Here is a 17,444-nt window from a genome sequence, read left to right as displayed (position 1 = left end):
CGTGACAGATTTACAAGGATCCAAGCAACTTGGATTCAAATTGTTGAGAAAGGGATTTGACCCTGCAAGTTACAGGGATGTGTACCCTGTAACTTGCAATTAATTAGCAAGATGAGGGTGGCCTTGTTTTCATCTGTTTTTCCATCATGAGTTTCTGTGTTGCATGGGATAATTAAGCCCTTGGTGGACTGAAGATGGCAATAGTGTATGAATCCATGGCAAAATGGGTATATAGGGGAACATTTGGAGTAAAGAGTTCTGTCTCCTGTCAAAAGCTGGCTGAGTGCTCTCTCAAGGCTTGATAGGTATTCCTGTTATTCCTATTTCAAATATATTCCAGGACCTGTTTTTATATTTGTTTGCTTGCTTGTTTTCAGTTTATTTGTTTTGTTTTAACCGTGACAGTGTTGCATTTAGTTTAAATAAACTTCTGATCTTCATTAATGTCATGTGAACAAGACAAAATCTTCTAGTGTCTTCTCAGAAGGCATGATCTTGTTGTTCCTTTTTGTGCATCTGTTTCAGTTAAAATATATGTTCCTTGAACATGAGTATTCTACAATAAGGACAGATAAAGTCACATCATGATTTGTACAGTAGCTTTTTACATGTCTATATCTGTTGGAGTACTTTGACTGATAACTTATAGGATTATATAAAGATTATGTGAATTGGTGTTATATTGAAGTATTTATTAGTCTGTATAAATGTATCATCCCACACTTTGCACTAATTATTAATCCAGGCCTTGAAGTAATTCAGTTTTCCCTGACTGATTTTCTGCTTTACTGTGATGTTATATGTCTCAGCTTCAGCAGGCCACACCTGGAATAGTGTGTTCATTTTTGGTCCCCACTATACAAAAAATATGTGGACAGGCTGGAGAGGGTCCAGAGAAGAGCCACAAAGATGATCAAACAATGGGGAAGCAGCCATGTGAGGAAAGGCTGAGAGAACTGGGCTTGTTCAGCCTTGAGAAAAGAAGTCTTAGGGGAGGCCTTGCCACCGTGCTCCAGTATTTAAAGGGCGGCTACAAAGAAGATGGAGACTCCCTTTTTAGAAGGAGTCAAGAGGAAAGGGTACAGCCAGGTGCAGTCCTCTCACACCACAACTGTGTAAATATACTAGGACAAAATTCTGGAAATGGTCAGGCATTGTTACTTTACACAGGGAAAAAAATAAGAACATGTGGGTGATGTTTGTTATTCAGAAAAGTCACTGCATTGAGTTGTAAGAAATACTTAGAAGTTGACCTTCAGATGCAGAGATAAAGGACTACAGAGACAGGTGCTACCGTCCATGGCCTCATGAGGTCCTCTGGCACCATTTTATTTTGCTCTGGTAACCAGAAGTGCCTTTGCCTGATTAAACTTTTGACAGTGGTGATACCAGCAGTGTCCTATGTAGGTGGCTGAACTTCATGGCATAAACCAAACTGATGCAGATGAAGGATTTGCAGAGTCTGCTGTCAGTTAGTGGCCTCCAACTAGTTTCTTGTGATCATGTTTTTGCCTCAAGAACAGTTCCTGAAGAACTCCACGAACAACCTTCTTCTAGCCTGGTGGTTCCCTTTTGATGAACCTATCTGTGCCGAAACATGCATGGAAATGCTTAAATGAAATCTCGGCATCTAGGTCTACTGTACCCTTGTGATATCCAGTGGTCCTCCCTCTCAGATAGGGAAAGCAAATTTGCTTTGCAGCATATGTGGTAGCATGACAGGATGGTGCAGCTCTGCTGGCCAAAGCCAGAGAGGTGTTTACACAGACACAAGTATTGTTTTGTGGGTAAATAATGTCAAGATCACCTAGGACGTTACACATCGAAACATTTACATTTTATTCTACAGCCAGTAGATACCAAAGGAAGAGTTACAAGCACAGTTGTGACAATGAAACTGGCGTGGTTTTTCATTCCTGGGTGCATGTTCTCACGTGCATCAGCTCATTTTTCAAATGTCTGGGGAGAGGCGTTAGAAGAGCACTCAGATTCATACCACCTGGCACATTTTGTGGCCCACCTGCTGCAAACACAACACTGGATGCGGATTTTGTCATCTGGGTGATTTATTAAACAACTACAGGGCCAATCCAGCACCTCCAGCAGGTCGGTACCGTTGACGCACCTTGAAGCCTTGAGCACTCAAGGCCATAAGGGAGGGGCCAAAAAAGTAAAAAAGTCCTGTAGTCTGACCCCTCACTGCCTTATAGCGCTGGGCCCTTTGGTCAGGCAGAGGAAAACCCCGAAATAGCGTGAGTCGGCTGGGGGCGATCCCTGCCCGGTGCCGCCACAGCCGAGGGGAGCGCGAAGCGGAGCGGAGCGAGAGCCACTGCGGCGCGGGGGCGGGGCATCCACCGCCGCCCCGCCCCCTCCCGCCCGCCCCGAAGCCGCCGCCAGGTGGCGCCGCGGCGCTGCCGGAAGCGGGGCGGGTGCTGCGAGGCCGCTGCCCGCCCCGGCGCACGGCAGCGCGGTGAGGCGGGCCGGGTCGGGCCGCGCCGCACCGCTGCAAGGCCGCGCCAGGCGAGGCGGCGGCAGTGGCGGCCACCGGCGGGCCATGCTGCTAAAGCTCCTGCAGCGCCAGACCTATACCTGCCTGTCGCACAGGTATGGGCCCTGCCTCTGCCTCGGGGGCCTCGTCCTCATGATCGTCTCCGCCCTGCAGTTCGGGGAGGTCAGTACGGCGCCGCACCGGTGTGGCGAGGCTGCCGCCTTCCCCTCCCTTCCCTCGGGCAGCCCGGCCGTGCAGAGCGGTGCCGGCGGGAAGCGGCACGGCACGGGGAGCGCGGGTGCGTTTGGGTTCGGGGCTTTTTTGCCTTTCGGGAGCCGGGTAGTTGTCATGTCCTGTGAGCAGTGTGTTCCTGCAGCAGGTAGCTTGGGCGTGAATGGTGATTATGTACATATATATGTATTTTTAAGGCATAAGGGAGAAAACGTGCTTTACGTTGGTGGTGCTTCCTTTTTCTTTTCTGGCATATCATCACGGCTGAGGAACAGGAGCATTCCCATGTGCCGTGTTTTGGGTGCGTTGAGCGGTGCTGGCTATAGGACGGCTGTGCCTATATGGGCTCTATCCCTCGCAGCCTGGAAAGCAGCTGTGTGGCAGCTCCCCCTCGGGCTCGGGTGGTCTCCTTCGCACTTGCTGGTGCGGCTGGCGCCTGAAGTGCGCCCGTGCGGAGTAACGGGACTCTGCTGCGAAGGGCGGGTGTGAGGGAAGAGTGCAGCGACTCCCAAGGGGTGTTAGGGGGTTCCTGACAGCCTTGGCGGGCCCTGGCAATGGAGAGCTGAAAAAAATCTGCTTGCTCCAGGAGCTCGTGTTTTCTTAGCTTGTGCAATTCTTTCCACTTCCCTTATCAGGTGATTTATTAGTACTGGATTTTTTTTTTTATTTATTTATTTGACTATTCTAAAGGCTGTACTGCATGTGACGTGCAAATGGCAACAGGGAGTGACAGAATCTTTCTCCTTTCCAGAATTTAAAGTGTTAAAGTCGCTTCTCCAACATGCCTGCAGCTCAGCAGAGTTTGTGTGACATTGCTTGCTGCTTATGACCCAGTTTCCCTGTTATTTTGTAAATGATGCAATATAACTTCTACTTTTCCTAGGTATGATTTTTATATAGGTCTATAGTATATTTTAAAGTTTTGTTTCATATTACCCTATCTATTTTGGAAGTCATCAATGAAAGAATCCGCAGGGGAAGAAAACAGTCCTGCTTCAGTGTAGTGTTTGAGAATATAGTAAGTATTCAGGGAATTAAAGAAAGTATTTTTGTCAGTGTAAAAGGATGTCAGTGTTAAATGCAAGCAGACTGGTATTTCCTGATTCCTACATTTCTTAAGTTTCTGCTTTTTGTGTATATGTAGTTTTTTTCCTCTTTTTCTTTTTTTCCTTATTTCTCCCTGTTAGATTTGGATGGCTGCTTTCAGATACAGAAAAAAATGAAGGGCCATAAAGAGTATTACCTGAAACTCTCAAGTGTGGCACAATCAGAACTTTACTTTGTGTAGCTGTACGTCTTCTTTGCATAAAGTACTTCATCCTTGCTGTCTTGTAGTGTTCACGAGTTCCTGAAACACTTCATAACCATCAGTGAATTAATTAATCGTGTTGTACTTTTAGCCACTTGCTCGTACATAATTGTCAACTTGGTTTGCTGTAAACCTCTTGGTGCCGTGAAACTTTGAATATGCTTTTGCATTTCTTTAGAACAAGGTCTTAAACCCAAACTCAGTGTTCCTTAGAAGTCTGAATTTTTTTTTTTTAAACACTTTGTTAGTTGTCCAGCTTATGGCTGATTTCACTGAGAATCAGCGCTGCTCAAAATTATTTTCCCTCAAAATCTTAGTTTGCTGTTAAGTTTCCAGCCCTCTTAGAGCTATTTGGAAAGCTTGGATACTATTTAGTGAAAAAAGAACTGGCAGATTCATGTAGGAGTAAACTTTCAAAATTATATGTTAAGAAAAAAGTGACCAGTAATGTTTAAAAAGCATGAACAAAACACCAACAAAGCCCCCACCCTTTATGGAATGACTGTATAGAAATACATACAAAACTTTTTTTTTTTTTTTTTTTACACAATGATGGTAAATGATCGTGGTGAGAGATGTTTGTATGCACTTTACTCTTTTATGATTTGGAGTGGTGTGTTTTGGTAAATGGTGGTAGTTTAAGGATTTAGGAGAGGCTAGACTTGTGAGAGCAAACACTATTGGACGTCTTCTGATAACTATAGTGGGAATGGAAAACATTTCTGTTCTTCAATACAGAGTCCACAAGGCAGCAACCAATAAATATATATGACTGTTTTGAAAATGAAACCAAGAAATCTTGCTTATAATTATCAGGTCAACCATTTTTAACAGTCTGTGGGGAACTGTCAAGCCATAAAAAGAAGCGTGAGGGAATGCTTATCAGATCCTGGTGTCTGAGCAGAATTTGCAGTTCTGCTTTCTCCCCACCCCAGAGCCAACTTTCTTTTGTAGGAGGCAAAATTAGATCTCCTTGCTTAGAGTTATGCCAATATCAATATTAATGCTGGCATAGAAATGGATGGCTGGGGCAAATAATTTGGGATTGGTAACTATGCCCTCGCAGTCTCAAGGTCAGAAAAAGCTTGGTTTCAAGAAAAAAGCTTGAACTTCACGAAACAACAGTGCATTAAGCATGATTCAGGAGCATTTCTGCAAAAACACATAGGGTAGCAAGGGCTAAACCAGTGCTGTAATCTAGTTGTAAGATGAGCTTTGAGTTTTAGGACAGTTTAGTTGCAAACCCTCCTTGGCCATCCTTCTGTAGGTTGCTCAGCTTTGTAAAATGTTTTATAACTGGAGTATGCCAAAGCTATTGTTATCACCTGTCTGATATGGTATCTCCTAGTAGAAGATGTCACTCCCCTTTTTTAATGTTGTTCTATTAGTGGTTTTATAATATCAGTATGTAAAACTGAAGAGAAGTGCAGCCTCAGGGCATTTTGCAACACAGATAATGAGACAAGAGGGAACAGTTACAGGGGGGGAAAAAAAATCCATCAGGTGGGAAGAACTTAACATTTTTCCTGAACGTGTTTCTAAAGAGAGCTGTCCTGGGTCTTTTTAGTTACAGCTGCACAAAGCAAATGTGTGAATGGTTAATGTTTTTCTTCTAGAGACCCATATTATTCATTTAATAAATCACATTCTTACTCAAATACTTCTTCAAGAAGCAGATCAGTGTGTGTCAATTCATCATTATCAGTTGTAGCAAATGTTTCTGAGTGGTTATCTTTCTGCTTGTGCTGAATTAAACTAGTGTATTTGGCAGAAGGACATAATGACTTGTACATGAAAAAGAGTACTACTGTGCTTTTGAGACACTTCTTGACTTTAGTATTTAAGGAAGGAGATGTTATGTTTGTCTGGGAAATCATGTGTCTTTTGTATAAGGAGAATAAACTTGTACAAATGTGATCTTGGTTACAAAGAAACTGTTTGCAGCTCTGGCAGGAATTGTGTGTGCTTGTCATCCAGGCGCATGATGGGGCTTCCCTCCTTTCCAGAAGGCTTTAATTTGCTTTAGTGGGTGTGAGGGTGTAGAGATGTGTATCTTAAAAGGGAGGGAGGTAGTCTTTGTGTTATGGTTTTGAATGCTATCTTAGAGAAATGGTATATATCATAATTCCTGTAATATAAGAAATAAGCAATAGTGAAATGTAAATCTAGTAACAGTGGTGTAAAGTAAGTGCTACTCTTTCCTGGTATTTGTTTTTTTTTTCCTCTCCAGTACATATAATTACATACTTATCCATGTAAAATAAGCCACTGCACCTTTATCTCTGAAGCAACACAAGATGCCACTGTAGTATTTAAGACTGGGCTTTCACTGTAAAAGGTATCATAGCAAGTTTATCTTGGAGTAGAACCTAAATGTTTTGTGTTAGTTTTGTCTCAAATTACTTATGCTTTTTTGTTATATCAAAGCATATTAACCATTTTTAGTGTTGAAAAGTCTCTTTTTTTCCTGTTAAGAACAATGATGTCAGATACTTTGTCAGTAATGGAAACATAAGTATGTGCCTTTGTTTTCTGTGTATATATGTACACTTAAGAATGGAAATGGAATGTGAAGTTGCAGTTTCAGAAGTAAGAATTGTCTTGTGATTGGTTTCCCATATAGCTAATTTATGAAAATGTCCAGGAATGGGGATGGCTGGCAAAGGGCATTTAAGTGGCGCGCAGCTTGAGGTTTTAGCTAAGCAGCCTTTGTGGCTGGATGGAGGTGGGGAAGACAACCCTGCCTTCAGCTATGCGTTCTCACCATTGCTCCTCTGCTCCAAGAACCAAGTAGAGGAAGATTGAGTGCTCTGATTTATCAAGGTTTATCTTTCTGTTGGTTTAGCTCCGTGACTTGGCTCACTGCAGGGTCAGGTGAACTTGTGTTGAGCTAAAGTGGGGGCGGGGGACAGAAGTGCAGGGGGACGGCAGAGAAGCTGCAGCCTGCAGAAGTACTTTGCTGTTGGGTTAGTCTGGCTGCAACGTAAGACGTGGCTAGTGTCAGGAAACAGCTATTGTGCTTTAAATTTGTCGCCAGGTCAATTGGCATAATTTGAAATGCCCTGACCTCGCTGTTTGTTTGCAAAGCTCAGATTTCAGAGGTGTGCATACTTCAATTTGTCCTATGTGAGAATAGAAAGGAAGACAAGAAAAAATATGCCGGGGGCGATAGGGGTTTCTTGCTTGTTTTGAAATAGATTTGGTTTAGGTCTCGGTTGTGGGAAAACATTCCTGAATTTTTAAAGGCTAAGTGATAAGGTGGAGGCAACCTAAATGAGTAGTAGCTTAAAAAGTGTGTCCACAGAACAGGAAATCCCGTTTTGCAGAGAAATTCATTTAAATCAAATGTGCTCTTACGTTCTGGGTCTCATTGCTGGCTCAGTGTAATAACTTAGTTTCAATTGAAGTCTGGTCAGTTGTGCATTAATGCATAGATCAATTTGAATGAAATTGATACTGATTAAACATTTCAAAAGGAGAAATTTAAGTGTCTAATTTTAGAAAGTGGTGACATCAAGTGTTTTATTTATTTTTTTTTTCTTTGCAGGTTGTCTTGGAGTGGAGTAGAGACCAGTATCATGTTATGTTTGATTCATACAGAGACAATGTTGCTGGCAAATCCTTTCAGAATCGGTGAGCTTTACTTGCAATTGACATTATTGCACATTTTACTGTTCCAGGAATTTTCAAATATTTAAATGAAGTCTTCCAGATAAAGTAACCTACTGTTGAGTAGGTCCTTATTGTATGGGCTCTAAATCTGCAGCAGATTTTAAACTTACTGTTTTTAAAATTTTGATTTAATTCCCAGCTTGGGAGATGTTTGGCATTTGGAAGCTCTGGTCATATAAGAGAGTGTACATTTTAAATGGATTTAATTAATCCAATCTCTAATGAAACATCAAAACGGTGATAATGTTAACAATAAAGGGAAGACGTGACATTTTTTCCATATTAATAGAGGAAAATATAAGTGCTGTGCACTTAAAGTTCTGATTTTCAGTGTTTTGAAACATTATTTTTCATTTACCTTGCATTTTCTGTGACATCTCATGAGGGACACTATTTAGTAGAGAAGCTGCAAAGATAGTAAGAAGAAGCTTTTTAAGGCTGAGTGCATGGGAGAAGTCACTCACAGAAAGCTGGAAACCAAGTCATGTGGGTCATTTGTTTCAGTTGTGTTAGCTGCTATGTGACTTCTTGTGGTTTCATCATTCGTCTCTAAATAGTCGTGGGGTCTGTTGTTCAGGAAGTCAGTGGACTGTGAATTGGTAGGTGGAAGAAGCTACTAAGGAGATATCATCTGACTGTTAAGTGTTGATGGAAAAAAAAAACCAAAAAAAAAACCAAAAACAAAAACAAAAAAAACAGCCTTGAAAGCAGATGCTTAATCTGCCTTGAATTGTGTTGAGTCACAGGACAGCAGAAGTGATCAGATCAATTTGTCACGCTTTAGCCAGTGCAAGCTAACTCTGTAAAAGCACATAGAATGGTGTCAGTGAATCCTACACACTTTCATAGTCTCATCTCCCCATTTTTCCAAAAAATGACAGATGAAAACAGAGTGATATAGCTCATATGGATCATTAGCTTAAAATTCACATATTTTTGCAATGCTGAAATGAAAGCATGGTAGTTCGTTCCTGTCAGTACCCAAATGCCTGACGGGGTGATAATGAAGTAGAGTGCTTTTATAAAATGGTTGAGTTTGACCAAAACAAAATCTCAGATCTTACTGTTGTGATGTAGGTGTAGTCAGTTCCCATTTCTATATTGCGTTTTCTTACTTCATTTTTCTTGTGTAAAAGCACTCCTTAGCTAGTGTTGATCGCTCTGAATTACAAGCAAAAAATCCAGCGTGCTGGGGAGGACCTATTGAATGCCTGAGGAGAAGCTTAAAGTTTTCATGGTGGATGCATAAGTTATTCCATTTCACCCATACGCCTTTAATACTCTTATGTCTTGCCCGACAGGGAGGTTTGTTGTGATATTTGTGTGCAGATACCAACTTCCCGTAAAAATTCATACCAACAAAAATTCTTTCTGGAGATGTACTTTTAGGCATCTGTTAACTTTCAGAAGTCCCTTGTCAGGGGTTCAGTTTGTTTTTATCAAACTTTGAATGCAGTAATGTATTCCTTCTTGCAGTATTCGTTCTACTAGTGATTGTTTGATGGAGTTTTTAAGGCTGCTATCAATACAACATGTAGGGTGTCACATGGCTTATATATAAACTGAGGATTGTGGACTTCCAGTTTTGGTCCTAGCTTATCCATTGATTTTAATCAGTTCTTATTTTAGTGTTAGAGTTAAATATTCAGAATTGGAGAACCAAAAGCTTGTTGGTTTGGAAATTAAGCAAATATCCACTCCTTAGTGGAAAGTAAAAGCTGCATGGCCTTTAAGAAATTTCCATGGACCTTCAACCCAATTAAAGTAGTATTATCATTTAGGAGCTTTGCAGGAAAACATCTCTGTTCTTGTCAAACAGTTGGATTACAAACTTTTATAAAGAAAATTTCAGTGTAAAATGTAGACAAACTTGTGCATATGGGCAAGCTTCTCATGATTATAAACTCCAAAAGCTCTTCTCTGTGAGTAACACAAAAACAGTGATATTGCCAGCATCCTTAGTTACACCTCTTGAATGTTGTTGTCTGCCAGATGAAAGGACACTTCTTTTTTTGCCTTGAAGTTTAGCAATTGCTTTGCTTTGCTTTTCCTGCTTGTCACATGTTCTTTGGCACCTCAGCTGTTGCACTTTCCAGGTCATCACATCAGCTGCTAAACTGCCTACTTAGGTTGCCCAGGCTCTTCAGCAACTTGAAACAGTGGAGCAGAAATTCCAGGGCTTTTTACCAAGCCACCTCATCCAAACCCATTTTTAAAGACATAGCTAGTTTTGGTATGAAAATAAAAGGGAGAAGAAGGAAACTAGATAATGGAGTTGCATGCATGAGAGTCTTGTATGAGAACTGTTTTATTATTTTCCACCAGTAAATTCTGCATTTTGGCAAATGCTGAAGTGTAATTTTGCTATTCCAGGACATGGCCAAATCATGCTTAAAACTCCAAAATACGTATGGAAACAAAATGAGAAGCAAAAGCCTCTGCTTTTAAAATGTACAGACTGATTTCAGTGTGGTACAGTGAGAGCTGTCAGTGACTGGGGAGCCATTAATTGTTGAGCAGAGTGAGGCTGAAGAGAGAAAAAGATGCACAAATTAGAGAGCTGAGGGATACTGGAGTGGAAATAGCAGTGGAACATTTGAGTTGCAGCTGATGGGTAATTACAGAGATGTAACAGGCAGCAGGGCTGGAATGTTTACAGTGGGGAGCTTAAGGGCGTGATAGACTTACACTCGTTCATAAAGCGGCTCAGCAAGGTTGGAGATCACCGTGTAGTCACTTGGGAGAGATCCAGAGGCTGCAGTATTCCTTCAGCAACTGTGGATGCTGAGACAATGAGGCTTTATCATCTTAGCTGCAACCTTGGCCGTGAGCGTGACTCTTGCGGGTAAACAGATGTCACGGGTACAGAAAATACTTCCAAGCACGTGCATAGAAGAAGCACCATGTGACAGGTCTCCTGTCCTGTCTGGGAGACCTGGTGGCACTGGCTTTGTCTTCAAGCAGGATCCTATTGATTTTTAGTTTAGGTTTGCAAGTGAAAAATGGGTACGTTTTTGAAAGAGGAAAATGTAGAGGAGTATCCAAATAAGACTCAACTTATTAAATGTCTGAGACTCTCCGAGAAATTTTCCGAAGTCCATGTTTGCTGACATTAAAATCAGTAGCAAATGGGAAAATGGATGATTTTCTGTAGAAAGGTGTTACATAATTCCCATTTAGGCAGCTCATCTTGGCCTTAATCTGTTTGCCAGGCTGGTATTTTTGGTGAAGGCCAAATGTATAAATCCACATAAAGGAGAAATGTACCTACAGAATTTGAGGGAGAAAGTTTTTGATCTTTTCTGACCTTGAACAATTTGCAGAAGACTCTTTGTATTAAAAATAGTGTTTGAGAAGGATAATTCAGAAGTGGCTCTCCTGTTCCCTTTTAAAGCAAAGTGCCACTACCTGCTTTTCAAAATAAAATCTCTCAGTACTTTTTAAGAAGCCATGAAACCAACCAGAAAGCTTTGGCAAGGACCAAAAGGTGAATTCTTAACACTGATCCTAATTGGAAGCAACAAGAGTATTCAATCCAATTTGTGTATATATTTTTTTTTTTATTATGTTTGATAATCACTACTTTTCTCAAACAATGTATGCTGTAAAATGCATTAAGAAAAATTATCTATTTGGATAAATTTTAAGTAATGAAACTAGTGGATCTGCAAACAGTTCACTTTAATCACATTTTTTACTAGTCTCTAATGCCCCTGGCAATGAAGAATCAGCTTGCTATGCCAGGGTTAATTCAGAATTGACGTACCTGGGTCTGACCAAAAATGCTTTTCCTCTGTGGAGTTTATTAGCGTTTAGCTGTTTGTGACAGCATTTCAGTGCTAAAAATTAAGTGTAGCAGATTACATAGTTGTATGTGCTGTTGCACAGAAACACATTATTTGTAAATGATAAACTGGGGAGGGTCTTCACAGAAGTCAAAATTGGCTCATATCCTAGAAAGAGTTACAGTTGAGGCTGGTTTTTTTTTTGACATTTCATGTTCTTCAGTGAAGCCTGGGAAAAATACACTGTGCACTTTGCCCAGAAGACTGACGGTTGGGTATTTTTGAAATGAGCTGACTTGAGTCAGGTGCTTCAACCTGAAACACTCTTGTCCTAGCTGTAGCAATCAAGGGACTGTCAATCCAATCATTTAACTACCCATAACAAATGTAGAAAGGCCGAAAGATCTCCTGCTGTTGAATTTCTGCCCCTGTGGAAGACTTTTTAGTTCAAAGCATGCCTTGAGTTGCACATGTTAATGAATGAGGAACTAGTGACAACTCCTGAGAAAGAAGTGAAAGAACTGATTAGAAGGGTAGTTGCATTCAGTAAATTGGCTTCTTTTGGTAGTTGAGAGGGCAGCCTCCTCAGGGTTGCAGGTCAGAGGTGACAGAGATTTTCTGTCCGGGTGGTGCTGCTGGGGAAGGCAGCACTTCTTAGATATTCAGACTGTCTCAGAATGATCCACCGTTATCGTCTACGTGCCATAGCTCAGTTAGGAATAGTGATTGAGTACAAGATGTTCCTGTCTGTTGTGGTGTGACCAGTTGCTGGCTGCCCTTTTACCAGATTTTGTGCTTCAGTTACTGAATCTCAGCCAGTAGAAAATTAAATTGGCTGGAAGTTGCCTGTATGCCATGCTGTGCAAGAGAAGGTGGAGGAGATACTCACCTATAGGATCTGTCTCTTTTTGAAGGATGTGGTGAGTGGGAAGGGAATGCCCTTCCTTGAAAACCTCATTGTGTGACCCCCCTGGATCGCAGCATTAGAGAAGTGATCAATGTTTGCTAGGCTATCTGCAGTTTAGGAAGGTATTGCATAGGTTGGCACTGGAACTTTTGAAAATAGTAATTGGGACATCCTCCTGCTGTCTGGGACTGAGAGGCTCCCCTATGGCAGCAGCCTGGGGTACCTGCTGAAACAAAGCTGTGGGCCTCGGAGAGGTGATTATTATTTAAAAACAAAACAAAACAAAAAAAAAAACCACAAAAAACAAACAAACAAACAAAAAAAACCAACCCCAAATAATTTTTTTCTTTGCCTTAAGTATGCTAGGAAACCTGTAGCTGTCCAGGAGTAGCTCCAGGGTATTAAATTATGTCAAGTATGAATTTGACTGCTGTGTCTAGAGTTTGAATTCATGTACCCTACTTAGGCTGTTGGTTTATTAAATTCCCCATTATTAATATTGAAGAGGCATTCCTAGGACAGAGACCTGGACCTGCTGAATTCTTGTTGGCTTTGAGCAATTAGTTAACAGCAAGTATCATTTAAGTCTTTATACTTTCGTGCTGTCCTGTAAAATGTAGTTGGTGAATTAAGGACGTGCCTGGATGCTGGTATTGATTTGAGAAATATTTTATGGGTTTGAAGGATTTGGATTATAGGTTGATGTCAGTGAAATCTAGAGCATAAAGTTCAGATTTTACTTAGTTACTAAACTGTTATAGCCACTTTACATCTTTTGGGGTTTATGTCAGTGCTGTTTTATCAAAGACGTGTATAATTAAGAGATGATATATATAGCTAGAGAAGCTTTTTGCTTTGTCTTGTTCGCAGCCCAGACACCAGCTATTTCTGTTGTTAGACAGAAATTGCTATCATAGGATGCCACAAACACTTAAAATGTAATATTAAACAGCTCATGTAGTTTTCATTTGAATTATGTAGGCTTTGTTTACCCATGCCGATTGATGTGGTATACACCTGGGTGAATGGCACAGATGTTGAACTGATCAAAGAATTGCAACAGGTCAGAGAACAGATGGAGGAAGAACAGAAAATAATGAGGTAATAATCTTATGCATTTTTTTTCCCTCTAACCAACAACAGCAATCTAATGCAGTACTAGCCCTCTGTTTTTTCTCCCCTGTTACTCAACATGAAAATTCAAAGCATATTTTCTCACTTCATGAAACCTTTTTTCATTTCTACATTTAGCTATGAAGTACTGTCTAATCAGAAGACTAAGGGACAAAGCATAATAATTTAAAGTAATTAAGGCTGTTCTATCTTGAAGGTGTAAAATGCCATGCAGATAACTGTGCTTTGCATGTCACTTTGTACTGATTTCTATAACTCAGTTTCTTAATTATAATAATACTGTATCTCATATGTATAACCTCTTTTCATCCCTTTCTTCCTCCTCATTCTGCCCCCCAGTATTTCTTTTTAGAATGGGCTTAATAAAATCTTAATCATATGTTTCTAAGGCTTGTTTTTAAAGTTAGATTTTTAGTCTCCCGAACTCTGAAACTGAGAAAGAGGAAAATAATTTATCCATGAAATAAATGTATGAGTTAGTGTTCTAAAGGAGGAGGGAAAGACATGTATTTCTGCATTTGGTGTTACAGATTGTACTATACTGATCTAAGGCTTCAAACACAGGTGTCTGCAGATACCTTACATTGTGTCTTGTAACCATTGATTTAGTTCTTAATAAGCAACTCTGTGGTCACGTGATCTGTTTTGGTCAGAAAACATGCTAAATGGAAGAACGACTCTGTATTTTAAGGGTCGTAATAGTTTAATTCAGAATAATCTGAAATCCACAAGTGAGCACATTGATCTGATTTTTTTGCGTGTTATAACTTGCAGTCTAGGTACCACTGACAATGTAATCATAAGTGAAATTGTGGATCTTTGCTACCTAAACAATTAAATAATTGGTAGAACTTTAAATCCATTAAATTTAAGGATCTTAAACATAGACATAGTCTCTGCTCTGAAAAGCTTTCAGATTTATACTAATCTTTTCCTAGCAGTTCATATAGCAAATGTTAGTGGTTTTAGCTGTGTCATCACTCATGCTGTGATTCCCATTTTACTTACTGTTTTTTCCTTGATACTGATTTGGAAATTTGGTATCAAGCTTATGAGTGAGACTCATGTCTATGCCACATTCATTATCTACATGAGCAGCTCATTCTCTCCCTTGTGTATAACTTCTTTCATGTACTTTGAAATCAGTTAGCACTGTTACAAAAATAACTGTTTAATGAGATCTAGATATTAATAACTGCAGAAGACAAAGATGCTATAAATCTCTAATGAGAGTATATTTTGTATTGCATAGGAAAACTTAAGTTGTAACTTTCTTGTTGATATGCCTGAAGTGAGCTAGTCATGATTCAGGTGCTTTAATCTTCAGTGAGAGAGAGTAGCTTGATGGATGGTGGTTTTCTTTCTGTTAATGTGTGCGAAAGGGTACTCTTCTGATAGTAATTATTATTTGTAATCAGCACTGTACTACCTTTTACATTAATCCTCATTAACTTCTACATGCACATGGCAAATGCATGATAGACCTTACCAAAACATGTATGTTAGGCAAAACAATCAACTAGTTTCGGTTCACTTCATCCTGGTTGCTTACCAGTGTTTTTCATATCAACATTGGTTTTGTTAAGTAATATAATAATAATCCCTGAGAACAGCTGTCTGCACAGCCAAGATTTTTTGAGCTATGCTGCATGAGAGTGAACAGTGAGGGGCACCTATGTCAGCCTGTGCTTGCTGTGGCAGGGCCATTTTATAACTGGGTTATCGATGTTCTAGCATTGTGTGTCTAACTCTGTTAACATCCTGAAATTAGATTAAATTCCTTACTGTCAAGTCAGTGTTATTTAATGTAGTTGTTTTAATTTTGTAATAGGGAAATCCTTGGAAAGAATGCAACGGAACCAACAAAGAAGAGGTGAGTTTTTGCGATTTGGGGCATAAATTGGAATAAATGATGTCCTACTCGTTAGCTGAAGGCAGATGCTGGTTCAGGAGGTTGTTTGGTTTTCTATAGCCTGTGAATGCTTTTTGTCTGTGTCACTTCAAAAGAATTTGACAGCATGATAATATATATGTTGAATATATGTTGAATAAAAGTAATGTTATTGTGACATTTATGAATGAGTTTCTTAAAATGTGACTATTTCTAAAGTTCAGAAAGCATACCCTTGTCACTGGTTAGGCATAGTTCCTATTCTGATTGTGGATTTTTAACGCTTATGTACTTGGAATTTTGTAATTAAAACTTTGAAATCTTGGAAACTTTTGAAAAAACAGTTATGGGAATGAGCTAAGCTGTAACAGTCAGATATTTGCCTTCTACAGCAAAATAAGCATGCTCTTAGTAACTTCTCCCTCCTCCAGCAGAAGTTAGAAATAATCAATCAGATTTTGCAAAAACATATCTTGTTGCATCTATCATTGATTTTTTCGTCTTAAATTTTCTGCTTGTATTAAATATACCTTTGGTATTTTGCTGTAGTGAGAGGCAACTGGAGTGTTTGCTGACACACTGCATCAAAGTGCCAATGCTTGTCCTGGATCCTGCGCTGCCTACCAATGTCACCCTGAAAGACCTGCTGTCCATTCATCCTGCTTTACAAGCTGCTAACAACATGTTTTTTGTAGCAAAACCAAAAAATCCTTCTACCAACGTGACTGTAATTGTTTTTGATAGCCCTAAGGATGGTAAGAACATATTTGGTGGATCCCAGCCAGTTTTATAGAGCAAGCTTTTCAGTAAGCTGCTGTGAAATAGGTTTTTTCCCCTCCAATACTGACTCTGCCACTAATTTTCTGTTTGACTTTGGCAAGTCATTCAGTTTCTCTCGCTGTCAGTGTGTTCCTCTGAATGATGACATCAGTGATACTGTTTGCTTACCTCCTAGACACCTGATTACAGATGATTAGTGTTCCGTGCTTTAAAAGACTATTGCAAAACAGGTTTGATATCTGAATATCTGTGTTGCACTGATAATCTCAGAAGACTGAGGTCTAGACTGAGGAAGATTAGTTTTAGAAATCCTCTTTTAATTGCTGTGAAGTCTAGTTTGAATGTTGTGAAATAAGTTTTGCCCTTGCTCAAAGGATTGCATACCTTAAAGTTATCCATGTGTCCAGCATATGTAAGTAGGATCTTAGAACAGGTATGGGCTTTTGATTTTGTTTAATATCTAGTGCCTGACCACTACCACCCACTAGCCCAACCACTGGTGTTTACCAGTTATAAAGACAACTCTTCACAACACACATATCCAAATCTTTTTAATTAGCAAAAACACCTTAGTTACTAGAAGTGACAAAAGAAGTGACTTTCAGTTTTTGATTTGCAATGCGTTTTATTTATTCTAGTTGAAGCTGCCCATTCTGGAATGTTAAAAGACAACAGCAAACACATAGTATGGAGGGGTTACTTGGTATGTATTTTTAAGATCTGTTGATTAGTTTTTGTATATGTTAAACTTCTTTTACACCTTCAGAAAATGTTTCTGTACTATTCTCTTTGCGTAACCCACATGTAGTAAGAAGTGAAAACTTTTCTAAATAACCCTTATTTAAATTTTGAAGTTTGGGTTAAGTGACAAAATATACACTATTAAATTTGGCACCTGATGAAGGATTGACAGATTAATGTGAATAACTGCAAGTTTAAAGAAGTCTTGATATCCTGCTTTCTTGTTTTTAGACTACAGACAAAGAAGTTCCAGGTCTAGTATTAATGCAAGACTTGGCCTTCCTTAGTGGATTTCCAGCTACATTCAAAGAAACAAATCAGCTACGATCAAAACTACCAGAGAGCCTGGCCTCTAAAGTAAAACTGGTAAGGGTCTGAAGGAAAGAGTAACTTGTATTGATTTTTGGAATGGTTCACATATGGGATCTCACCCACCTAGGAGACTTAGGATGTTTCTGATAGTAATCTGTTTTTCTGTGTGACTCTGTTCTTGAGTTGTGAAGTAA

General features: G+C 39.8%; 1 protein-coding gene across 2 annotated transcripts in view; it reads left to right on the top strand.

Moving 5' to 3' along the window:
• Positions 1-2,428: 2,428 nt before the first annotated feature.
• GNPTAB (N-acetylglucosamine-1-phosphate transferase subunits alpha and beta) overlaps positions 2,429-17,444 on the top strand; it is a 46,826-nt gene continuing 31,810 nt past the window's right edge. For both annotated transcript variants that reach the window (XM_082068380.1, XM_082068381.1), the window contains exons 1-7: positions 2,429-2,671; positions 7,576-7,661; positions 13,374-13,493; positions 15,358-15,399; positions 15,967-16,172; positions 16,836-16,900; positions 17,170-17,304. In XM_082068380.1, coding sequence (XP_081924506.1) covers positions 2,555-2,671; positions 7,576-7,661; positions 13,374-13,493; positions 15,358-15,399; positions 15,967-16,172; positions 16,836-16,900; positions 17,170-17,304 — 771 coding nt within the window. In that variant the 5' untranslated portion in view covers positions 2,429-2,554. The remainder of the gene's footprint in view (positions 2,672-7,575; positions 7,662-13,373; positions 13,494-15,357; positions 15,400-15,966; positions 16,173-16,835; positions 16,901-17,169; positions 17,305-17,444) is intronic.

The sequence above is a fragment of the Streptopelia decaocto genome (genome assembly GCF_964273445.1).
Source record: "Streptopelia decaocto genome assembly, chromosome: 1".
Classification (NCBI taxonomy): domain Eukaryota; kingdom Metazoa; phylum Chordata; class Aves; order Columbiformes; family Columbidae; genus Streptopelia; species Streptopelia decaocto.
The sequence above is the reverse complement of the archived record's forward strand: the minus strand, read 5'-3'. Positions and strand labels throughout refer to the sequence as shown.